General features: G+C 51.6%; 1 protein-coding gene across 1 annotated transcript; it reads right to left on the reverse strand.

The window, feature by feature from the left end:
- Window positions 1-9,443: 9,443 nt before the first annotated feature.
- Window positions 9,444-25,215, reverse strand: PITX1 (paired like homeodomain 1). The gene is made up of 4 exons (XM_063413685.1): window positions 24,999-25,215; window positions 16,211-16,392; window positions 13,235-13,440; window positions 9,444-10,625 (listed from the first exon to the last, which is right to left on the reverse strand). Exons 2-4 carry the CDS (start codon window positions 16,371-16,373, stop codon window positions 10,086-10,088), a joined length of 909 nt encoding a protein of 302 aa, XP_063269755.1. The 5' UTR covers window positions 16,374-16,392; window positions 24,999-25,215; the 3' UTR covers window positions 9,444-10,085.
- Window positions 25,216-25,496: the final 281 nt, after the last annotated feature.

Raw genomic sequence — 25,496 nt, forward strand, 5'->3', positions numbered from 1 at the left:
ATCAGAGACAAACTTCTCCTTGTTCACAACTGATTGTTATTTCTGCTCTGAGATTCCTGGGGTTACATGACATTTACTCAGAAAATATAAGTTCTTGCTCTCTGTACCCCTGTGCCCATCAGTGTGATACAAGGCTGGGTCACTGGGATTGCTGAAGTGATGTGGAACTGAATTACCTCTTGTCTAATGAGGGAGAGTGCATTGGGCACCCAGATCAAATGGCCCCATGTGCTGGTTGCAGGATTTTATGGTGTAAACTGATGGACAATTGAGATAAACATACATAATTAAATGGGTAGAGATACACAGGTACATGGGGGATGGATAAATTAGTGTAATTGGCATAATTAGATGGATATACAGGGTCCTCAGAGGGTGGATAATTTGATACTAATGCAGAAGATGTGATGGTGGAGAGAAAGCCTGTGCATGTGACGTGGACTAGGTGGCCTAGCCAGGGGTAAGGGTGGTCTTGATGCATGTCAGGAATAGTGTGGCATGTCAGAAAAGTGGGATGTGTGGTGTTAGAGTGTCCAGTGGGATGAAAAATGGGATGGATGGCTGAGCAGTGGAGCTGGGAATGAGGGGGCTGATGGGCTGCATGGTGAACCTGTGGGGTGAATATGGGGATAGAAGAGGGGCTGGCTGGATCCACTGTAAAACAGAAATATTTTAAAATGTAGAGCTAGCTAAGGGAGAAGGAAGGAAGGAAGGAAGGAAGGAAGGAAGGAAGGAAGGAAGGAAGGAAGGAAGGAAGGAAGGAAGGAAGGAAGGAAGGAAGGAAGGAAGGAAGGAAGGAAGGAAGGAAGGAAGGAAGGAAGGAAGGAAGGAAGGAAGGAAGGAAGGAAGGAAGGAAGGAAGGAAGGAAGGAAGGAAGGAAGGAAGGAAGGAAGGAAGGAAGGAAGGAAGGAAGGAAGGAAGGAAGGAAGGAAGGAAGGAAGGAAGGAAGGAAGGAAGGAAGGAAGGAAGGAAGGAAGGAAGGAAGGAAGGAAGGAAGGAAGGAAGGAAGGAAGGAAGGAAGGAAGGAAGGAAGGAAGGAAGGAAGGAAGGAAGGAAGGAAGGAAGGAAGGAAGGAAGGAAGGAAGGAAAGCCTGAAATAAGTTTGACAGAGAAAAATGCATGGAGTGGTCTGCAGCATACCTGAGCCTGATGGCCATGTTAAAAAGAGCAAATAGGTGTCTGTGTATCAGGTATTGGCTTGTTAGATGGGTGTGGAACACATAAATATGGAAGAAAGCTGGATTGGGAAGGTAAAGTAATTGCTGGATGACTAGGAATTAAGTGGAGTAAATGTAATCTGGATAGATTGAAATATGCAAAGCAGGTATTGTCAGTCTGTAGCTGTAATAGGTACCAAGGAGATAAGAACAGAGAGAGAAAACAGTGGAATGTAGGGAACAAATGGGCACATGAACTGATGCTGTGTCTGTTGACATGTTTAAGTATGTAAAGATGTGTTTGGCTACATAAATTCAAGTGACATGAGCAGCAGTGGCACTAACATATCTAACACAGGGAACTGGATGTAACAAGGAAAAGGTGATCCACTGGGAATATTCTGAGGCTGGTTCAGCTGAGTGGAAATCAGATGGGTGGGTGGATGAAGGGATGGGTGTATATACTGGCTGAATTGTCAAATGAGCTCATATTAGCTAGAAATATTGACCAGATAAACCTGTAGAGAACAAATTAATAAGTTAAAGACCAAGAGAGAAAGAGATTAGATTGATAGGGATAAGTTCACAGCAGACAGAATATGTGTTGTCTGGGTAAAGGAATGGAAAGATAGCTGGAAGAATGGAATAAACATATAACAATAAAAATGTGCTGATAGGGTGAATGAGGCATTGATTATGGGGAATGCAGATAGAGGGAGGAACAGATAAAAGAAGAACGATAGCAAAGTTAATAGATGAACAGTGAATAGAATAATAGATGAGTAGCACCCGTAGAGAGGGTATCTGGTGATTGAGATTCCCTGCAAACACACAGACAGAGAACTGTGAAAAAGGGGATGTACAAGACATAGGGGAGTGGGGAAAGCATGGGGTCAATGCACACAAAAAAAGATAAAGTGCACAGACTGGAGAGGGGAGTAGATATGGGAAAAAGCAAAAAAAAACACTTTAGGAGGAGTGAGATAAAATAGTAATGTAGTAAATATACATATAAAATTCATGCAGAATTAAGAGATTATGCTGAAAAAAAACCAAGCTTGGAACAATTAGCAAGCTAACAGGTTGGACCAGGTATTGGGTAGATAAGGAGATAGAGGAGTATTCATGAGCTGGGAGTGTTGAGAAACTAGCCTGATGGTATGAATTAGAAAGATGTTTAATGGAAGAGTAAATCCTGGACAGGATGATTGATGAAGAAGGATGTGGGTGCACATACAGATGAGTGGGGTACCAGGAAGCTCATCAGAGTGGGTACGAGTGAGCAGAGAAAATGAATATGGATTGAACAAGGAGGGAAATGAAAATATATAGTTTGGGACGTACTATGGAAATCCAGAGAGATTAATTGAAATTTGCATCAGATTAATTAGGTAGGTAAGTACTCACAGGCGCTACCTTAATGAGTATGTAGAAAAGAAACTGAAAAAATATCGTTAATCGTGGCAGGAGTTGCATTGATGTCTTGGGCAGGACAGGCAAAATCAGAAGGGGTGAATACATTAGTGCTGTAAGAAAGGATCAGGGCTATTAGTATATGTGAGATAGATGAGATGTGTGAGATGTGAATGTATGCAAAATAGGCTAAGAGGTCAGGTTAATGAGAAAACATGGGGAAAATGGATTATTAAGTGTTATGAAACTCACCTATGAACACCTACAGGGGTGTGTAGGAGGGAAAATTAGATGGACAGAAAGAGAACAGATCTGTTTGCACAAGAAATAAGCATAGAGAAATTACATGATCAAGGCTGACATGTGACTCCCAAATCAATCCTAAAACTAACACTAATTCTAAATTCTGACACGAACACAACTCTTAGCTTAATGCTTATTCTAACATTGCACTAAGGCAAATCTAAACCAAAGGTATCTGAACACAGCACTAATCCGAACCCTTGGCTTCACCTAAAACTGCATCCACTACCTAATCCTAACACAAACTGAGATCTCCCACTGACCCTGATACCAATCCTATCCTATGCCTAACCCATGCCTCATCCAAACCCTGCCATAAACCAAACATAATCCTAAATGCTGAACCAACCATATCCCAATTCTAAACCAATCTTTACCCAATTCCAACAAACCTTGACCCTAACTCTAATCCATAAGCCTTAACCCTGTCTCTAACTTAATCTTAACCTTGCATCTTAGAGGAATGGGTAGAAACAAGTGATACATTTTTTTTTAGCTGATACTAAATTGTGTTAAACCATAAGAAAGAAGATTAGGTAAATATGTCAGAGATAGAGTTGTCAGGATTATGTATTCTAAAGTTATATGGTTTTGTTGCCAGTAGGGGAGAAGGGCTGGCTAAATGAGTAGAGGTAGAGAGTCAAGGTAGAGATGAACAAGTGAAATATGTCCATCCAGAGGAGTTATAGCAGAGAGCTCAAAGGGTTCATGGGGATAAGTAATTCATAGTTATGATTATGATAGTTATGATTCAGATCAGAGTTCAGATAGATGAAGATACCTAGAACAGACGGAGGTATGTAACCAGTGGTGAAATCACATCTCCAGGTAGACTTGAAGTAGACAGGTATTGATATGGGATGGACAGGTGAGGAGTGAGGTGTTGGGGTGAGAAATGTAAAACTGATCAATAGACACAGCAGGGGAGCATTGGAATGAATAGGTGTCTGTGATGTCAAAGCCTGGGGGGTGTGGGGGTAGGACAAATAATGGGGTGGGTGCAGGTCAGGAAAGCAGACAGGAGCATGGATTTGACAATTTCTGACTTTTTCAAATGATGAGCCCTGCAAATGTGACCAGCAGAGGTGCCAGCCCCTGCCTGGCTCATGGTCCATGAGTGGGTGGAGACAGGTTTGTGCAGGATATTCCAAGCCCAGGCTCCACTGAACCCACTTCTGGGGTGCTCCCCAAAGCTGCTGCTTTCTGCAGAGCAGGGAGGGGAGGCTGATGCCTGTGTTCCACAGACCCTGGGACCCCCAATCTTCTCATCTGCCTTTCCAGGTTTTCCATCAAAGGTTCAAAACCTGTCCCTGTAAATGTTTAAAGAGGGGTGTCTTGCTTTGTGAGACCATAAGATTAAATTTGGGATCTGACTTAAAACAGGGACGGTGAGAGCACAACTCTCCAAAATGCTTTCCGCACCTTGCTTAACTTTATGCTTAAATGTAAGCAACTTTAATTTGCTGGCTTTAATAGCAGAGGAGCAGGGTGCTGTGGTTACCCATGGACCACAGCCCCAGTGCTCTGCAGCCAGTGACAGATCTCCAGCTGGCCTCCCTGAGATCAGGGCTTCACCTCATGCCTCGAAGCATTTCACTCAGTAATTTCCTTGTGTGCTTAAGTACTTTCCTGAATTAGCTCTTAAAAGAGTGAACTCTCTTTCTAGACTTTCTGGGAAAAAAGAAAAGGGAGTGGAGGGGGAATGGGAATTTTTGAGGGCGCCCAAACGCCAAGAGCCAGCCTTTGGAAGGGATTTGGGTTCTCACAGTTTCACCCAGGCAGTTAGAGGAGCCTCAGAAGGAGCCAGAGCAGAAACCTCTGGTAGACACTGGTACTGGGTGCTTTCAAAGATCCCAGTATGTACTTAGCTGTATCTTCAGACATCTAAATCCCTCTAAAAGTCTCACTCTTAGTGTCTAAATCCCAGGTGCCTAACTCACTTCTAGGAAAATCTCACACCAGGACCGATTCAGTGAATCTTTTTTTTTTTTAATCTTACTCACATAGGGCTTTTGAAAATCCCGTTCCTAATCTCCTATACCCAGGCATGTATCACACTGAACCTTGTAATATAAATTACTTTGCGCTTCTGGGGGACAGCCACTACTTTGTCAGCTCATAGTAGGTCAGATTTTTGGTTTTTGCATATTAACACATAGGTTTTCTGGTTGATTTTGTTTGTTTGTTTGTTTTGTTACAGGGGAGGTCTGAAGCTTCTCTGCAAGGCTTGAATTAGCAACCCGGAGCGAGTGGTTTACATGGTGTTCCGGGGAGGCATCGCAGGCTGCCGGGGATGGCAGGGCTGCATCCGCAGAGGTGTCGGGAGGAGCTGGTTCTGCGCTCCTCATTTACATCGCTGGGGTTTGCCCCTGGGCACAAACCTTCGCTCAGCTCCACTGATCTCCTGGGAAGACTTGTGAGCAAATTTGCTTGTCTTTAGCAGAGACTGAACGTTGTTACCTGGCTTTCTGCAAGAAATTACTTGAGTGAAGAAGGGGGGAAAAAATCAAATACATATGTTCTTTCATTTTTCTTCTTTTATTTCCTATGAGATTTTTTATTTGTTGGGAAGTTATTTGGTAAATAAAATTTTTGTGCATGTGCTTTCTTCATTAAAGAAATTGGAATTGGGGATAAACAAATTATTTTTTCCTGTAAAAAAACCCCCATCATTCTGCAGAAGAACAGGCTGGCTGCCACTGAAACATTTTTGATAGAAAATCAGCCTGCAGCCCTCCTTCTTAATCAGTTTGGAACAGAGCGTAGCCTGTAGCTTGTTAATAAGAGCAGCTTGCCCAAGCAGTTCACACAATGGTGAGCCACAGAGGAGGCTTGCTGCATAGCTGTGGATTTTATTTTGCAGCTCTGTTAATTAAAATATATTTTACTTTGAAGGAGGTTTTTACTGTTTTCTATGAGGCTGAGCAGAGAACTGTTCTTTTGGATAGATTAAAGGAGGGATATGAAATATTTTCTTAGAAGTAACAGCTCAGCTTTGTTTGATGGGCAAACAGCAAAAACAATGTGTAGTTTTGTATTTTTGTTTGTTCTCAGTCTTTGTATATGGGCTGGTTTATAAGTTGGTATATTTTGGATGTTTTGATAACATCAAACTAAATATTTCACATACAAGTTGCCAGTCTGAAACAGAAAAGTCACAGATTTTCATTTAATTGATAAAGTAATTTTTACTTATACGAGTATATACTAAAATAACAAGGCCTGAAACTGTGCCACTGAAGTTAATGACAAACCCTTCATAGGTTTCATATAAAACCTGTATTTTTATTATCCCAGTTCCACTGACTTTTGTTGCAAGATCGCAGCAAAATGTTAGGGCATTTCTAGGTGTTATTTTTATTATACAAACCCCTATTAAAATCTGTACTGAAGCATCCCATTAATTTAAATGGGACTTTGCATAGTTTGCTGAGTTCCAGGCCACAGATAAAGAGAAGTATGCAATTTAGAATTAAACTGACCACAGCTTTTTATTAGAAGACATTTAATCTTGAACCGACTGTGCAGTCTGAGGCATAAAGTATTTGTGAACTTCATCTGGGCTGGTGCAACCAGAGCCTCCAGTGTGCAGAAACTCCTGGGTTGGTCTGGGACCTCTCAGGACCATACAGCATTCCCAAGCAAAGCTCTCCCCAGACAGCTTTGCTTTGGAAATGCTAATAGGTAAGCCAGCACACCCAGAACAAATGGAAAACTTGATTCCGGTATTTCTCTGGCTCCAGGGATCTGCTTGCCCTGACAAAGCCTGCAATCAGTAGGCAGGAGTCTGGGGACTCTGCAGCAGCCGCTGGAAGGAGGGTCCCACCGGGATGGAGCCACTCGAGGTCGGAGTGATGCAGCTTCAGGAATTCCAGCTTGAGCTTCACACACTGGAAACCACCGGGAGGAATGTGCAGGGCGAGGGATGGAAAACCATCGCCTCCGGTGTGTGGAAACACCCACCAGCCAGACGCCGGCAAGGGGAGTTCAAAAAGCGAAGTGAGAAGGGTGGTGCTGAGCGGTATTTTATACTGCCCCCCCTCCGTGGGGACTTTGGGGACTAATGAACCATTAAATGACAGCTTTCCTCGGCTGCCGCCAGCCTGGGCACACACCTGGGCACCTCCGAAGGCACACCGCGAGGGAAAATGTGCTTGGGCAAGGCAGTCCAGAGCCGCTCCTCAAACACTCCAAACCCCCAAATAACTCAAGCTCTAACCAATGTGGGGGAGACCCAAAGGCTGCTGGAAGCAGGGCATCCGCAAAAGTGCACAGGGAAGTTGAAGGAGCTGCTTTCTGCTCAGTGTGTCCCTGGAATTTTCCCTTCCCTGAGCCATAAATGTGTCAAGATGCCCAAATGTCGCTCAGCGGCAGCAGATCAGCTTTCCGTGGTACAGTCACAGGGCGGGGGGACGCCGCTGAGGGACACCAGCACAGCAGGCTGTGTCCCTGGTCCCCCAGCTCTCTCCTGCAGACAGTTTCGGGAGGGGCTGGGTGGTTCAGGACTCCGACAACAAACCTGGGGCAGGGTTTGGCAAAGCGTGAGCGCCGCTGCTCTGCTTTAGGACTAATGGTGCTACCTCCAGGAACAGGAGAGAACGAGCACCTAAAATCCTGGCTAAAATCCCAGCGGAGGGCTGGCAGATCCCCTCCCGCCTGGAAACCGGGGGAAAATCAGTCCTTGTGCTGCTCTGGTGACACTGCCGTGGCTGTAGCGAGGGATGGAGTAGCCGGGAGCTCTGCTGAGCCCCCGTGTTGAGAACAAAGCCCTTGCGCTGCCCCCGGGGCACGAAGAGCTGCGATCCTCGGGGAGCGGGGCCGTCCGCGGCCGCGCAAAGAGCGCGCTGGGGCCGGGGAAGGGCCCGGCCGCGGCTGTTCCCGCCGCCGGCTCCGCGTGTTTCACTGATTCCTTACATCAGCTACGGCATTTGGGGCAAAACATTAATAGTTAATAAATGGTCATCAAATAGTAAATAAATAGCAATGAAATCAGAGGGGTTTGCGCTTGCGAAAACTGAATTAGAGGGAGAATTAATTGAACAACCCTTAAAATTCAGAATGTCGGGGGATTCGGAGAAACAAGAGAAAAGCGCACCTTAGCGAAACGGGACGGAGGAGCAGTGCCAGGGCTGCGACCCACCCCGGGGTGCTCCAGGGTGCGGGGATTAAATCTTTGGGGAGGAAAAAACCCACCCACGGCTCGGAGCGCTTGGGTTTGGTGGGATGCAGCAATGCAGCGGCGAGGAGGGCTGGATCCCCAGCTCCGGGCAAACAGCGGGAACAGCCTGCCACAAAATGGGACCTGGGGAGGGTTTCCACTGCCAGGGCTGCCCCGGGCACGGAACGGGGCTCCTGCCCTGTCGGGACGCTGCGGGGGACGCGGGGACACGGCGCAACTACCGGGGGGAGCCTCCCCAAAATGCCACCACGGGGCAGAAGGTGACTTTTCTCCTCGTTTAGTCGCTCTCTTAAACACAGCCAGAAAAGAACATTAAAGGCATTTCTAGATTTCGTTTCGGTTTAGGTTTTTTTTTTTTTTTAAGTTTTCTTTTTTATTCCCATGCTCTTAATTTTGAAAAAAAAATCACAAAACATAACTTATAAAACAATATATATACTGCATCCTTATCCACAACAGCATAATTGAAACATCCAGCGTAACGTTTACCACAGGTGTGAAATACACTGGGAAAGAAGTACCGTGTGCATTTTATGTCTCTTTGTCATCTACAGGTAATAAGTATCGACAAAAATAAGCAACAAATATGCCTGCCATTAAACTTCGTATGCCTTTTGTATGCGTATTAATAAAAATCATATTTATAATTTCCATGTTTTGTTTGTTGTTTTATTTTTCCAACAAGCACTTGTAAAAGTATCTATATTTACATAATAACACCTTAAGATAATAACACCTTAAGAATTTTTTTGGTTCCTTGATTTTCCTTCACATTTAGAAAAGCAAGGAACGCTTTCAGCTTTGCTAAAAACCTTTCCAGACGCCGAGGCTCGCTGTTTCTCTAGCAGAGATGCAGTATCTGAAATCACTTCATAACAAACAATTTTTCGTCCTTTTTTTCGAGACTTTATAAAACGGGGGTTGGTTTTCGGTTTTACTTTTTAAAGAGAAAAATCACCCCCTGCATTTAAATAAAGATGAATGATAATTTCATTATCAGGATAAGACTTTGGACGGGGAAAAAGATGAACACTTTTTGCATTGCTGGAGGGTTTTTGTGCTCTCTCACAACCGGGGATACTGCAGTCTTTTGGAAAGGATGAAGAGGTAGGAACCTTGAGCTGCTTAGTATCAGGAATGACTGGATTAGAACTTCCAACTAAAGAAAAAACATCAAGAATCATGCATTTTAAAAACAGTTTATTCAACGGCCAAGGACAATGATCCTGCACAATGCAACGGTAGATATAAATATAACCTTATATAAGTGGTTGACCCTTGTCATTATTATTTTAATAGTTTCATACCTAATATTTCAACCATTTTCCCCCCGCAGATTCTACTCTGCTGTTTGGTTTTTTTATTTTTTTCCCTCCCCTCTTCCCCCAACCTTTTTTTTTCTTTTTTTTTTTTTTTTCCTTTTTTTTTTCTTTTTTTCCGAGTGTGATTCTGTTTCTCAGTGGTAAACATTAACCAAACTCTCCCCGTGCGACAAGCGGCCAAGAACCGTCCCACCAGCTCTTACCACCGAGGCGTCCCGTCCTGCCGCCCTCCCCGCGGGGCAGCGGCCGCCTTACCGACTCCTGTGCAAGTTCAAGTAAACACATACAACCCGCATAATCCAGAGAAAAAAATTGCAACTCATCCATGTACCAGATTTCGGTGTCTCTTGCAAAAGTTTTCTGGTCCGTTTACGGTTTTAGATGGGGTTATTTTTTTATTATTATTAAATTTTTTTTAGTTTTAAAAAATATTTTTAAAGCGCTGTTTTGTTGGTTGCATCGTTGTTTTGCCTTTTTTTTTTTTTCCTAAACAGTCGAAGTCTGCGGAGTTTTGGGGGCTTTTTTTTGGAGGGGGGGGGGAGGAGGGAAGGAGTGCTTTATTTTATTTTTTTCCCCTCTCTCACTTGCTTAAGTTTTGCTTTTAATCATCATCGGGTTTAATATTTTTTTTTTCTTTTCCGTTAAACGTCGCTTTGCTTCTGCTTTGCTTTGTCGGCGGTGCTTTGTCGGAGGTGGTTTGTGTCAAGTCCGTCAACTGTTGTACTGACAGGCGTTTAAACTAGAGCCGGGGCTTTGCAAACTGCTGTAGCCGAAACTGGAGTGCTGCTTTGATTTCAGTCTGAGGCTGGCTAAGCTGGAGTTGCAAGTGTCCCGGTAGACGCTGTAGGGCGAGCCCGGTGGCCCGTAGGGACAGGCGGGCGAGGACATGGCCGAGTTGAGCGAGGAGCCGCTGATGTTGTTGATGTTGTTGAGGCCGGAGTTGGCCATGCCCGGCACGGCCGAGTGGCCCATACTGGAGGGCATGTTCATGGAGGGGATGCTGCTGGGCGCCGAGAACATGGACTGCGACGAGAGGGGGCTCATGGAGTTGAAGAAGGTGAAGCTCTTGGTGGAGAGCGGCGCCGGGGTGAGGCTTTTGGTGGCCCAGTTGTTGTAAGGGTAGCCGGCGTACATGTCGTCGTAGGGCTGCATCAGCCCGCTGAACTGGGGCACGTAGCCGTTCTTGCACAGGTCCATCTGCTGGTTCCGCTCCCGCTTTCTCCACTTGGCTCGGCGGTTCTTGAACCAAACCTGCGTGGGGAGGGGGGAGCGACACGTCTCGGTGAGCGCGGGCCCGCAGCAGCCGCCCACCCCACGGACCGTGCGGAGTCTCCGCAGCTCCCCGCGGCCCGGCCAGCCCCTCCGCGCCGCCAGAGCGGGCCCCGCGGCACCGCACCGCCTGTCCCGCCGCCCCTCGCCCCGCGGGACGGGGTCCCGCTCCGCAGGGTGCTGCGCGCCCCTGGGGCTCTGCGCGCATCCCTCTCTGTCCACCGGGATGTGCCGGCCGGGATGCGCGGCCGCCTCTCCGCCGAGGGTGCCTGCGCGGGTGTCCGCGGCCCCCGGCCCCCGCCGCCCCTTCCCCGAGCCAGGCGGGGAGCGAAGACACGGCCCGCTCTGATTAGGGCCGGCTCGCCCCGGCCCTGCCGCGTTTCCGAACGCTAATGCTGTGTAATAAAAGTCCCCTGTTACAGATCATAAAAAAAGGGATTGGATTAGTATGCTTAGGTTTAAAAAAAAAAAAAAAAAAATCAATCGCCGCATCGCCCTCGGATAGATGCAGTCTCTGCCTTTCTATCTAATGGGAATTTACAGCCCTAACTAGGCAACAGAGAAGAAGGGCTGGTCCTGATGTTTGATGCAAAAACTGGCTCCAGTCTCACTCTTATTTTTGTATATAATATCTATCTATCTATCTATCTATCTATCTATCTATCTATCTATCTATCTATCTATCTATCTATCTATCTATCTATCATCTGTCTCCCTTGGAAAGCATTTGAGTCCTCCGTGATGGAAGCCAGGCAACTTCAAAAATCTTTAAAAATTGGTTAAAAATCTGCATAATTCTGCTGCCGCCTGCGCCCAGGCTGCGAGCCTCCCTGGCAGCATCCTCCCCACCGCACCCCGGCTTTCTCCCGCTGAGCCAGGGCCCAGGAGCTCCCGCGGACACCGGGCCCCGGCCCGCGCAGGCTGCGCTCCCTGCGGAGCCGGGGCGGAGGCGGGGGGCGGCTCTTGGGGCCTCCCCTCCCGGCACACAAATGGCACAACTATTATTAAATACCGGGCTCGAGGATGGAAACTCCGTGGGGGAACGGATGGCGGAGTCTATTTAAAAAAATAACAATAATAAAAAGAATCCTATATAAATAGGAAACGAAAGCCAACATGTTCAAAACCTGTAATATACTCCTCGGAAGGTGCTTCCAGACAGGAATTTCCTGAAAATGAGGGTAATAGTTTTAATTATGGCTCCTAGACATTTTAAAGGAAGGCCCTCATAGCAAATTAAGGTTAGATTTGCAATCTGCCATCTCAGAACATCAAACCCAAACATCTCCACACAGAAGGAGAACGAAATTATGTTAATTGCAACTCATATTTTAGTTATATTTGCTCCCTGATACATTCAACCAGTATTAATGCCCAGGCTTTGTTTTGTTTTAAACTCAATTAAGACAATGCTTTCAGACGCATTTGTTTTAGATGGGTGTTTACTCTTTAAATGTTAAAAGCAGACCTCTGTAATCCGATTTGGTCACTCAAGGTTTAATTGCCAAGTTAAAAACAAAAAAACTGAAAGAAAAAAAAGAAAAAGTGGATTTTTCCATGCGGTGGGGCTTCGCTCTGCAGCTCCCGCTTCCTCCCGTGCTCAGCCCACGGTCCCGTGGTGGGCACCGTGCGGGAAATGTCTCGGGTGGAAAAAAGCACTTGGGAGATGGACAAACCGAGGCACAGGGATGGATCAATAGAGACCGAGCCGCTTCGGCCAGGATCTTTCACACATAAATCTCTCTAAGGAACCGCCGAAGCACACACACACACACACATATAATATATATGTTTCTCGCTGTAAGCACCAACATTACCGAACCTCGAGTCTGTCTAAGAGGGGCATATATGCATATATATATATACACACGCACACACACACACATATATATATGTTTCTCGCCGTCTGCACCAACATTACGAACAGCGAGTCTAAGAGGGGCATATATACATATATATATACCCACACATACACACGCTACATGTGTATCTACACACACCATACATATATATATAAATATGGTGGCATAAGCTCCGAAGAGTGTAAAAATGGAGCGCCTTGGCGGTAGAAGTTTGTGTCTTCAGCGCGTATTGACTTTGCGGCCGCTCCCCAGCCCCTGCCCTTCTCTTTCGCCCTCCGCAAACAGCCCGCGGCCTTGGGAGATGCGCGGCCGGGAGGGGCCCGAGCCCCGCACCGTGAGCACTGGGTCTGGCCATCCCGCTGCCGCGGTAGAGAGGGGCATGGTTTGCTGGGAATAACCAGAGCAAGGGGACGCGAGTTTGCTGCATCCCCGCTCCGCGTTTCGCCCACTCCAGAGGGTTCTTCCCCTGCATCAGCCCCTTCCCCACCCCGGCCTTTCGCTGCTCCCTGCACTGCTCGCCGCCCATTTTTCGAACCGGTCCCCATGGCGAGGCCGGCGGGCGGCATCTCCCCGTGGCCGAGAGCTGAGTTTCTCCTCTCCGGCCTGGATCCCAGTTTTGGTCATTAAAATCCAGGCAGAGCAGACCTTCGCAGCGCTCCCAGAAGGGGCGGCTTCCCCGAGCCCCCCACGCTCCGGCGGCCCCAGGGCAGAGTTCGCAGCCCCTCTTACCCGGACTCGGGGCTCGGTGAGGTTGGTCCAGACGGCGATCTCCTCCCGCATGCTCATGTCGGGGTAGCGGTTCCGCTGGAAGGTGGCCTCCAGCTCCTGCAGCTGCTGGCTGGTGAAGTGCGTCCGCTGCCGCCGCTGCTTCTTCTTCTTTGCCGGGTCGTCGGCGGCCCCGTCCTCGTTTTTCTGCTCGCCGCTGCGCTCTTTTTCTGCGAGGAAGTCGGGTTGGGGATGGTTGGTTTATTTGTTTTTCCCCCCTAATTTTTTTTTCTTTTTTTTTCTTTTTTTTTCTTTTTTTTTTTCTTTTTTTTTCTTTAGGTTTTTTTTTTCCCAATACAAGCACACAAAGGCAGATACACCCGCCCCGCACCCAGGGCTGCCCACCCCACCGGAGGCACGCGTGGGGGCACCCACTCGTGTCCCGCTGGGCCCTGAACCCAGCGAGCCCCGCAGCCCAACCCGGCCCGTGTCGGGGCTGGGGCAGGAGCGCGGAGCCCCGCCGGGCCCGGGGCACCCAGGGGCGCAGCAGGAGGGAGCCCAGAGCGGCTCGGAGCGGGCCCGGTGGTGACTGCATTCTGGGGAGCGGGGTCCCCGTGTCCCCGGCCGCTCCGCCTTTCCACGGCACCTTCTCGCTCCCTGCAAACCGAGCCGTGATCTTTGCTCCATTGTCTTTGTTGTGCTCGGCCGCGACAGGAAACTTTGGGAGGGCAGGGGTGGAAAATCCAGGAGCAATTAATTGCAAAAGGCCCCTCTCCGCTCCCCCACTTCATTCTCTTTTCGTAATTATTTTATTCTTCATCTTTTAGGATTTTGGTGTTTATTTTAACACAGGGCTGAGCGAAGCCCTGCGCAAAAATCATATTGGAAGAAGGAAAGAAAAAAACAAACCACCCAGGAGGGTTTTTTCAGCCGGGATTTGCGCGGGCTGGGAGCAGGAATTCAACACCGACCCTGCGAATCCCCTCTCCCATTTCCTAACGGGGTCTTTGGCTCTCCCAGTCCGGTTTCGGCCCGGTTTGTCCCGGCTGAAGCGCTCGGGGCGGGACTCAAGGCCCTGAACCAACGTTACTGCCGGCCTGGGCCGGGGGCCGCCGCCAACCCCGGCCTCGGTCCTGCTGCTGCAGAAGGGACAAACCGCGGCGAGTTTCTCCTTTAGAATTGAGGGTTTTTCCTCCTCCTTTTAAGAAGGTTTTCTTTTTCTTTTCTTTTCTTTTTTTTTTCTTTTTTTTTTTTAAACCCCCTTTCAGAGGGTTTTCTCCCGTCGCCCGCGGGCCCGGGGGCATTTCTACAGCCCCGACCTCTATGAGGTAAGCGGGAGTCTAAAAATAATCGCGTGCTGAATCCAGAGCCCGGAAGGGCTCGTCCTTGCAAAGTCACCCTTGAATCGCACCTTGCTGGGAACCCTCCACGGGAAAAGGGGTGAGGGTGCGAGCGAGCCTCGGGTGCTCAGCGGACCCCAAAGTGCCGATGGCTCTGCGGGGTTCGCAGCGCAGCCGAGGCCTCCCAGCACAGAGCCCACGGCCCCAGGGCCCCTGGCCCGCAGAGCGGCCCGGCCGCATGGCCCGGCTGCGAAACAGAAACAAAAATAACCCCGCCAAAACAAATCCTCCCGCTTTCGGCTGCCAATCGCTCGCATAAACCGGGCCGAGAGGGAGCGGGGGCGATCGGGAAGAGGCAGTGATCCCGATCCCAGTGCTGACTTTAACTCTCCCTGTCTTCCCTAAAAATCCGGCCTCAGCGCAGGGTTGTGACAGAATTCCAAATCGTAAAGGAAGGCATCTTTAATGGGATTTTGGAACTATGTTTGTACCATTAAAAATATTAAAGTCTAAAGGTATTTTGCAGGTTCTCGGAGAAGTAAAGCAGGCAGCTCCTCAACTCTCCGGCAGCACCGAGGGGTCACACACAGGGGTAGGGCAAAATGGAGCAAATCTCCCTCTCTAATCTCCAATAATCCCCTCTAATCTCGGTGTCCCTTCCAGACGCCGGTCTCTAACTTTGTTTGCGAATCAGGCCGGGAGGCACAACCCAAACCCTCTTTATCACCGAGTGCCACTTTGGGACCGACTCTTACCACAGCCATTCTCTAGGCTGAAAACTCCGAAGAGCAAAAATAGCTATTAGAAAAATCGAAATTATATAAAACACAAACTCCCTCTGAAACAGCCTTACTGGAGAAGAAATATCACGCTCCTTCTTGAAGCTTTTGTTCCTCTCTTCTACCTTTTCCTTGTCATTCTAAAAGTGTTGTTGTTTTAATTAAATGCAATCTGAGAGAGCACAGCGTTCCCTGTAGCCCTCGCACACGGTGGTCAGGGCATGGGGATCCTTCCCTTTTCCTGCGGGGAAAGCGCTCGGCCCCCACGCAAAACCTCTCCGCGGCCGCGCACATCCCCTCCGCGGCGGCCCGCGCTGCCTGCCTTGGCCCCACGCTGTCTCTCCGGCTCTGCCTGCCCTTTCTTTCTTTTTAATTTTTTTTAAATTTTTTTTTCGCTGACAGAGAGATCTTTTTCCATCTCTGCACCACCCGAGCTGGAAAATAAACCCGGGCAAAAGCTGACATTATTTCAGAAACATCCAGCAAAACCGCACTCCCCGAAAAGTCCCCCCTTCCTCCCGACCCCATCAATTAATAACTACATTTTTAAATTTAAAAATAATGATAAAAAATAATAAACGAGAGCAGCTTCTGGGATGGGACCACGGAGCCATGTGTCCCCCCCCGGCGGGCTGTCAGCGCCGGGCGCGGTGGGGGAGGCAGCTCCAGGAGGGCCCCTGCCCCCCGCTCCGGTTCCCGGGGCTCGGTTGGGATGGAGCCGCCGCGATCACCGGCAGTTCTTGCTCACCCTCGTCCCTCCATCCCCTCCGCTTGCGCGGGGGGTGCAGGCACAGCACCCCCGGCCGCCCCGCGGAGGGAAGGCGCGGTGGGGAGGGGGAGGCAGCGCGGGGGGAGCGGGCCGGGGGGAGGGGGAGGGTTACCTGGCACCTCCGTGTCGGAGGATTCACTGGCTGAGTTGTCGATCGGGTCTCTGGGTTCCGAGGATCTTTGCAAATGGAAGCTGGAAGCCATGTCATGGGAGGGTTGGGGTCTCAAGCTCTCAGGCAGTCTCTCCAAATTCATTCCACCCTTAAAGGAATCCATGGCAGGGGCGCCGGGCTGCCTGGGGGAGTTTGCAGGTGTTTATTCCACACAGAAAGGAACAAGGAGCTTTTTTTTTTAAAGAAGAAAAAAATCAACAAAAACCAAAAGCAAATCCACTTATTACTAACAGTATTATTTTAAGGGTGTCGGAAGCAATCTGGGCAGTGCCTGGAAGGCGGTTGTCTCTGCTGGGGAGAGGCACGGCGCTCCGGCCGCATAGGCAGGGAAGTGGTAAAGATCCCTTATAGAGAAACGCGAGTTGCGAGTTGGACAGTTTAAAGCTAAAGAGATTAAAGTGACCTGCCCTAGAACAAATGCCTGTAGTTAAACGGGGCTCCTCCCCCTGAAGGTTAAAACCTCCCCGTCTCGCTCATGCATCACTCCATCTAGCGCTGGCCCAGCCCGGCCGCGCGGGACCTGCCTCCGCTCTCCCCGCCATCCTCGCCCCTTGCGCGCCCGCGGCCAGACCGCGGCCCCCGCCGCCCCCGCCCGGCCCTCCCCGCCTGGCCGCGGCTCCTTCGGGGGTGCCTTCCCTCCTCCTTCTCCTCACGCGCCTCCTCCCCCAAACTCGGTGATGTATTCAAAATATTTCACAAACGAATGGAAAGACGAACAATCCGCTGGGGACCCCCGCCCGCCCCCATCACTCCGTCAGTTCGCCCCCCTCCTAATCCCCTACCAGCCGGCAGCGCGCAGGTTGCGCCCCCGCGCAGCACGGCACCCCACGGGTATCCCCACACCCCTCCAGGCTGGGCCTCACGACCCGCGGAACCTCCGCACCCAGCAATGGATGCGCACCCGCGCACTCCTCGGGATCTCTGCAGGGCTGAGCGACCCCACCGTATGTTTCAGTCCCACGGGGAATATGTTCCGTGAGGGGTGCTTGGGCTATAGACTCTGTCTGAACTGTTTTTAACCTTTTTAAACATTATTTTCCAGGCTGCTGGGGTTATAACACCGCTGCCCGGGCCCTGCAGCGGCAGTGCCATCTCTCCCATCACATCATCTTTCAGCACATGATTAATAACAAATAATTTCTCTGCTGCAGCCGAACTCGCGGTGACCCTCGGGAGGGGTCTCTGCGGCCGTGCCAGTCCGGGGGCCGGGGCAGCCGGCGGGGAGGGAGTGGGAGACCCCCACCCCTCTTCGGCAGCCCCTCTGTCCTGCATCGGTCACGGTGCGCCCTGTCCCGAGGCAGGGGCGTGTGGAGCAGGGCCGGTCCCCGGTGCTGCCCGTGCAGGCCGGGATACCGCCTTAGCCCTCCTGGATAACACCTCGGTGTTTTGGCGAAGTGGAAAAACCCACGGGAGAAGGAAGGTGGGACCCACAGGTACCGGGGATGAGGGGAAAAGGGAGAAGTGACACAGGAGGAAGAACCTGGCTGTGACTGCCCAGGGAAAGGACCCTCTCTCCTCTCTACTTTCTCGGCTCACTTTAACTGATCTGTCCTGACACTCTATTTTGCTTTCAAATCAAGTAAAGATGTGGGAGAGAACTTTTGAACTGTTTTATGGAAAAGTGGAGCGGAGCAGTGTTCCAGCCGCACAGGCTTTTTCCGACCCCGCCGGGGAGATGGGGCTGGGCCCACCCCGCACCCCTGGCAGCGCCCCGCAAGGCCCGGGGACCCCAGGGGGAGCCCAAAGCTCCCAGCCCGTTCACCTCTGGTCTTAAGCACCGTTCAGGGGATGTACATGTGAATGCTGTCAGGGTCAGCTCTCCCGAGCTCTCGTTCTTTCTGTTGTGGAGTGGTGGTTGTATTTTTTTTTTTTTTTTTTTTTTTTTTTTTTAGTGACATCTTGATGTCCTTCTGCCCGTTCGCCGCTCCCGGCTGAACTTCGCTCAGGAGTCTGCAAACGACTGGGAATTTCGAGCACCCGAGGTGAACTAGACAACCTAGGGGCTGTTTAAGATGGACGTGATTGAAAATGCAAATATTTACCAGGGTCTCTGGGCCTCGAGGGGCTCAGCTGATGCTGAGGCACGGCACGGGAAGGATGGAGACCTCCTCCCGTGTGAGAAGCAAGAGGTGGGAGCGGCCTTTCTCCCAAGGAGGAGGGAGGTGAATATGCTGCAAATGTACACCGTGACTGAGACCCTTCACTGTCCCCTTTTTCCCTTTATTTCCGTGGGCGGCAGGGCGACCCCGGGCTGCCGCCTTCGGCCGAAGGGAGACGGAGCCCAGCGGGCCGTGCTGGCGGGAGGCGGTGGGACTCCTTGACCTTAAGTGTCTTTTTCAACCTTGATGGTTCTATGATTCCACGAGTCTGCCAACAGCCTGGCTCCGCTCCGGCTATTTTAAACCTACTGCTCACAGCAGCCTCAGAACAGGAGGCAGCATATTTTGGTTCCTTTTAATTTTCCTTTTTTTTTAAAAAAATTTTAATTATTTTTTTAATACACCTTATTACAGTTTTTATTCTGTTCTGTAAAATCTAGTTTTAAAATATTCCTTTCTAGGTTCAGTTCCTCCAGGCTGGGCTCAAAGATAGGCTCTGCCCGGGCACCGGCGTGGTTCTACCGAGGCGGCGGCCGCGGTAGTGCCGGGTCCGGTTGTCTTCCCAGGCAGGCCTCGGTTCCTCCCGGGGTGTCACCGGGGTGGGCATCCCCCGATACCGCCCTTGAGCAGAGAGGGACGGGCTGGCCCTCGGCAGCCGGAGCAGCTCCCGGTTCTCTCCTGACGGTCTCCAGGAGTGTCCGCGCCCGGGCCGCGGTGTGGGCAGGCATTTACCGCGCACCTGCGCACGGTGGGAGAATGTGTCTATGTCATAGATCTGGCAAATCTGTATCTTAGATCTGTCTAATCCATACCATGTATCTGTCTTCTCTGTGTGTCTCACACGTAAATCATACGTGCATTTTTAAGGGCATGCTGTCACTCGGCGCTCTGTGGAGCGGGCACGGTCCTACAGCTCGGAATCTCTTCCTCGCGGTTATCCCCTGCTCGCGACACTTATGTCACGACAACAGAGCGTGCCCCCAGAGCGGTGACCCCCAGGTCTGCGCTTTTCCTCTTTCCTGCCATCCAAGCGCTCTCTGCCTCGGGATGGCGGGGACAGCTCTCAGCCGCGGCTCCTTCCACTGGGCGCTACGTCACGGGGCCATTCGCGTGACGTCATTCGCTGCCTCCCTGACGTCACGGCTCACCTTCCAGCCAGACTACGGCCCAAGGCAAGCCCTGATGTCCCACTCGGAGCCGGCCGCTCTTCCCGGGATTTGACAGCGGCCCAGCGGCCCCGCTGGCTGGGCAGGCCGGGGGCAGCGGGCTCCGGCTCCCCTTCTCCCACCTGGCGGGGGCTGAGGAGCTGCGGGCAGGAGGAGGGGCCGCGGCAGCCCGGCCGCAGAGACTCGGCCAGGACGGCCCTGGGGAGCCGCGACCTGCGTGGGCGTGGGAAGGGCCGGGCAGAGGCGGAGGGAGGGTGGGGCCGGGGCCAGCGGCACCCGCGGAGCTCCAGCGGGGACCCGGGCTAGCGGGACAGCTTTGGTGGGAACGCTCCGCGTGGAGTGGCCGGACAGCACCGCCGCTCCCGGGGACCGCGGCAGGGATCCGCGAAAGGCTGGAAACCCGAAAATAAAACCGCTCCGCTTCCTCCTGCTATAAATAACCCCAGAACCAAGGATGGCGCTTAGAAATAATTCGGCGCTGGCCACGCCAGTGACAGCCCCATGAAGAGGAGACGCGTCTGTCCGAGAGCGGGACTCGCACTGCCCCCGAGGGGACAGGGCCCTTTCACCCCCAGGAGTCTGGAGGGCGTCCCTGCTTTGGGAGACGTGCTCCCATCGCCGGCTGGTTGCGGTGGTTGCAGCCAATGCCAAACCACCTGGGCCGTATATCAGGTGATGAAGTTCAGCCTCTGCCAGCTTTTCCTTTTCAGATTTATTACCGTTGTATAGACTCAGGTTCAGTCTATAAATTATTGGGAATCGTTACAAAAATGAAGACACCTCCTCCCAAGCGCACCTCTGCCCGAGAAGAGAGGGAAACCTTCTGAAAAACAGAGCTGCTATGAGGCAAGAGAAGCCCCTCAAGGCAAACCCTACCAAATTCAGGTCAACCAAACCCAGCCAAACGCAGTCCAAACAACTCCAAACTCAGTCCAACCAAACCAAATCCAGCTCAGCCAAACTCAAGTCCACCCAGTCAAACCAAACCAAACCAAACCAAACCAAACCAAACCAAACCAAACCAAACCAAACCAAACCAAACCAAACCAAACCAAACCAAACCAAACCAAACCAAACCAAACCAAACCAAACCAAACCAAACCAAACCAAACCAAACCAAACCAAACCAAACCAAACCAAACCAAACCAAACTGCAACGAATGCAACCAGACCAGACCAAGCCAAACCCAAACAATGCAATCCCAGCCAAACCAAGCCCAAACCAAGACCGCGAGCCTCCCCCGTCGCCCCCTTCGCTGAACCCAGGAGACTGGACCTGCTGCAGGGAAACAACTTTTAATAGTGGAACCATCCAAAAAGCGCCCCGCGGGCACGCTTTTGCCGATGCGTGGCTCTCCCCACGGGGTGACCACGCGTGTCGGAAGGAGCAGGGTCCGGCGATGCGCGCCCGGGTGTGCGCAGGGCTGCGCGGTGCCCCGCGGAGCACGGAGCGCGCTGCGGGGGCGGGGGTTGTTGTTGCGCTGCACCGTGGGGGTGGTGTCCGCCGTGGAAGGGTTCCGGGGGTGTCCTGCCCCAAAACAGCATCACCCCAAATCAAAAGCATGACCCTTACGCACAAGGTGGAGATCGGCGTTTATGCCCCTGCGCAAGGCAAAGTTCTGCTCTCCTTGCTCGACCCGACCTGAAAGGAAAAGGAAGCAAAACCCCCAAAACGGCGAAAGAAGCCCCAGAACCCCCCGACCTCTGCCGGAGCTAGGGCCGGGTCCCCCACGGGCAGGGTGGGGAGGGAAGCAGAGCGAGGCAAGAAACCCAGCCCGAAGTGCGTGTTAAATCGCTCAGGAGGGGAAGGTGGAAAATTACGCTGGCTCCCGGCCGGCCTGTCCTCCTCTGCGCAGCCAGGACAGCAATTTTCCTAAGAAATAGAGCAAAACGAAATCAACCTCTTTTGGACCCGTAGCCTTCGTCCCTCCGTATATCGGCCAAGCCTCCGCCTTCCGCAGGAGCGCAGGGCCCGTCCGCGCCGCGGATGCTCTGCGGAGGGTTTCCAGCGGCCGCTCTCGGCGCCCCCGGCCTCCCACTGCCTCCCTGCCCCATCCCGCTCCCCTCGGTCCGGCCGAGCCTGCCCCACCACCTCGGCTCTCCCCGCCACTGAAACACCGTGGGGGAAACACACACGGAGGTGTCTGGCCCGGGACACTTCCCGGGGCACCTGGGGTACCCGGGGCTGCCTCCCCGCCATCCGCATCCCGCCCCGGGGCTCCCCCGGGCGCGGTGGCCAGCGGCAGCGCTTGAAAAAACTTGGGATGAAAAACTTGAAGGCTTAATGTTTTCTGACAGATACAAATGATACCCCAAGGCTTTCTTGAAATGCAGCGACTGACGGCTGGAGAAACGGTTTTCTTATTCGGGTTTCTGCAGCTGGAAGCAGTCGGGGGTGGAGTGGGAGGGTGCCTGTTCACTTCGGCCGTCATTCTACCAGCACCCCGAAAATAAAACCATCTCGTAGCTGTCCGACCTGGGACAACTCCTTTTACCCCCAAACCCCTGGCGGCACAGCCTCACCCATGCCAGGAGCTGCCTTCCAGCCCCCCTCGCATCCGTCACACCACTGAACTCCGCTCCAAAAAAACATGAATTTGCTGCTAGCAGCGCTTTGGATTTATCTCTAATAAACCTGATGTGAGTAGGAGAGTGCCAGTGCACTGCAATGACACAGCCGGAGGATGGACAGCTCAGCAATCTGGGTTGTTTCTTTTTTTTTTTTTTTTTCCCTAGGTGGGGGAAAAAGGGGGAAAATCACAATATAGCCACACAATTCCCTCTCTGGGCAGAGCGAACATGCTTTTCTGATTAATTGATGGAGGAAGGGGCACCGGAGTTTGCTAGGCAGCCTGCTCATATTACTCTGTGCATCTTTAGATCCCGAAATGTGGCTCTTTTGTGGGCTCAAAAAGATGCCTCTGAAACAGGATAATCAGAGGCCCGAGCACTCCGTCAGCATTTGTTGAAGACTCTTCTTCAGGAGAAAAAAGAGGCTACATTTAGAATGAACGACATTAGGTTTCCTTGTGGGTTTCTCCCCACTTTGTTTTGGGCGAGCAACCTCTTAATTGCTCCAGCATTTGGATGGGAGAAACACATTTCCCTTCAAGAGGACATTTCCTGAAGGGCTGAAATATTCTAATAATGCGCTGGACTCTTTAATGTGCTTAAAACAGCAGCGAAGACCCACACATTTCCTGCCTTAAAATGCAAGAACAGAGAAGTAATTAACCTTTGAGCACAATCAGCTTATCTTTTATATTATTTTGTTTATTTCCCCTCCTTTTATACTTTTTTCCTTTTACATTTTTCTCTTATTTTCTTTCCTTCTCCTCCTCGCCCATCTCCATATATATATATATATATATTTTTTTTCTTCCTCTCCTTTCAATTTTTTCTTCTTTTTTTCTTATTTCCCCCCAAAAGGCTGATCTCGCCCAGCTGCTCTGCTCTCGGCCCTACTCCTCTGGCCTCCACTGCCCCACGAGCAAACACAGCCGAGATAAAGGCACGGGACACTTTTCTCTCCATTTTCATTGTGGGAACGGCCGTATCTTCACGGGCACATCTCGGGGAGAGATAGGAAGACACCGCCTTCCAGAGGGCTGTGCTAATCAGCGCGCCGGGTTAGATATAAAAGTTCAGGGCAAATAAAACGAATTACTTTTATTAGCACGTTTAGGAGGCGGTCTAACGAAGGGATTCGGCTTTACTAGAGAATGTTTTCTCCTCCCCTTTTGTTATTTAAAAGCAATATATATCCGAGCGGTACATCACGGGAGGGAAATAATGAATTGTTTCATCTGCGGTCGTTTTCTGCGAGAAATGCGCGCCCTTCCATAAGCCCAAAAAGAAAGAGATATTTATAAAAAATATATAAAAATAGAATTAATTATATACAATGTATGGAAATACACATTTTCATAATAACACATGCATGAACAATAAAACGCACTGTAAAGCAGAGGTGGCAGAGCCACCAGGTTATTGTTCAGCAGTGAGTTTCGGCAGGAAAAATCTGCCTCGGTCTCAGGCGCCTCTAACTCGTCTAAAACTTTCCCAGGGAAATGTGGCGGGATTTCCAAGGACTTTGTTCATATTTCAGACAAATGAAGGATTTTTGGGGAAGTTTCGCCAGTGAAGTAGACCTCAGGAAATATTTGGAAGTCAGTTTTTATATAGGCGTCTGGAGCTGGCGCAGGGAATAACCTGAAGAACATTTGGTTTGTTAAATGGAATATATATATATGTTTAAATTAGTATCAAAAAAAGCAAACAACATCTAGGCTCTCGATTCAAGCACTGCGTATCATTTTATGTTCAATTCGTGACTCGGACTTTGCAGTGTGGTCACCAAAGTTTGGGGAAAGAGGAAGAAGTAATGGAGAATAACAGAAATAATAGAAAACTCGCTTAGTGACAAAGTTTTTAACGCGAGACTAAAAACGAAATCCCCGAAAGATAACATCAGTGGGCATTCCTCATGTCCATTTAAGCGGAGTTAACACGCGGAGAAAAACCATTTCTTCCCCAGTTCCACGACTTTACTCCTCCACAGGAGCTGCGTGGAACCGCGATACATGCAATTCCCAAAGATGGTACCTATTTTTAAAATTAAAATAAAAACAAGCCCAAAAAATCCAAACCAAGAAGAAGAAAGCACAGGGGCCGTAGAATATTATTTTCCCGAAAGGGAAAATTCATGGACGGCCCAGGGTCTCTGCGCCCTGCGCATCTCCAGCAGCCGCCGTCTCTTCCCCGCGGCAGCGCAGCCCCGCGGAGGCTCCGCGCAGCCCCGGCCGCATCTCCCGCACCCCCGGCTCGTCCCGGGGAGCCCCAACCCCGCCGGGCCCGCCCCGGGCATTGCTGCCGCCACCGGCCTCCCCGCCGGGAGCACCGGGGCCGAGCCGCGGAACGACCCGAGCAGCAGCGCTGGGGGCTGGAAACATTACGGTGCGTTTGGAAAAAAAATTAAATATATATATATATATACACACATAAAAAAATTATAAAATGAGGTAACCCCTCTGGAATTGCCTTTCCCAGCGCATTTGTCAGAGCTGACGAAGCGCAGAGGCCCCGAAAGAATTTATACACGGTATAAAGATGTCAAGGACTGCGCGGGGAGCGGAGCGCGGAGCGCCGGGCGGGAGGCGAGGCCGCGGCCAGGGGCGCTCCCCGTGCCGGCTCCGCTTTGTCTCCAGCCCCGGAACGCTCCGCACCCCGGCCGCGCCCGCAGACCCCGCGGAGGCGAGCGGGGCTGGGGCAGCACGGCTCCGGGGGACGGCAGCGGGCACTGGCGGCGTGGGGCGGGCCGGGAGCGGGGCGCACGCGTGGGGCGGGAGGGAGGGACGGCAGAACGGGCGGGACACGCGTGGGGCGGACCGGGAGGGACGGCAGGGACGGGCGGGACAAGCGTGGGGCGGGCCGGGCCGGCGGGGACACGCGTGGGGAACTCACCGGGTGGTGCGCTCGGCGGCCGCGGGGTGCCGGGCCCGGCGGGCGCTGTGCGCGTCCCGGCCGCCGCTCCAGGGTTTTCTTGGGAGATTTCCCCGTCTCCTCCTGACGTCAGCCCCGTCCCAGGGTGCCGCAGACGGGGGAGGGCCGGGGCCACCGCCGCCCGCACCGGGAGAGCGGCGGCGCCGGCCGCCCCGCACCTCGGTGCTGCCGCCGAAGGCATCCCCGAGCCCGGCCCCCCCGCCCGGCGGCTCCCGCCCGGCAGAGCCCCTCTCGGGGGGCGGCTTCGTGCTCCTGGCTACACGGCCCCTGCCCTCCTCATTTCCTCCCGGCTGGGACTTTTGTCCGAGGGGACAGAGACAAGGAATGGCCTCTTTTTTACTTCTCCCCCCCTCCGCTGAAATACTCTCTTGTTTCAGGACCTCAGGGTGGAACCGGGAGCACAGCGCTGAGCATCTGGGGGAAGGCAGCCAGGGCTGCCCCGGCTGGAGGATGCAGGGC

The sequence above is a fragment of the Prinia subflava genome, chromosome 16 (genome assembly GCF_021018805.1).
Source record: "Prinia subflava isolate CZ2003 ecotype Zambia chromosome 16, Cam_Psub_1.2, whole genome shotgun sequence".
Taxonomy (NCBI): Eukaryota; Metazoa; Chordata; class Aves; order Passeriformes; family Cisticolidae; genus Prinia; species Prinia subflava.

What these genes read in the sequence shown, in the direction of transcription:
- PITX1 (XM_063413685.1), bottom strand. Translation starts at nt 16,373, where the DNA reads ATGGATTCCTTTAAGGGTGGAATGAATTTGGAGAGACTGCCTGAGAGC. An exon ending in CTCCGACACGGAGGTGCCAG is followed by an intron (nt 13,441 to 16,210) that starts GTAACCCTCCCC and finishes ACTTCCTCGCAG; the next exon opens with AAAAAGAGCGCAGCGGCGAG. An exon ending in TCACCGAGCCCCGAGTCCGG is followed by an intron (nt 10,626 to 13,234) that starts GTAAGAGGGGCT and finishes CTCCCCACGCAG; the next exon opens with GTTTGGTTCAAGAACCGCCG.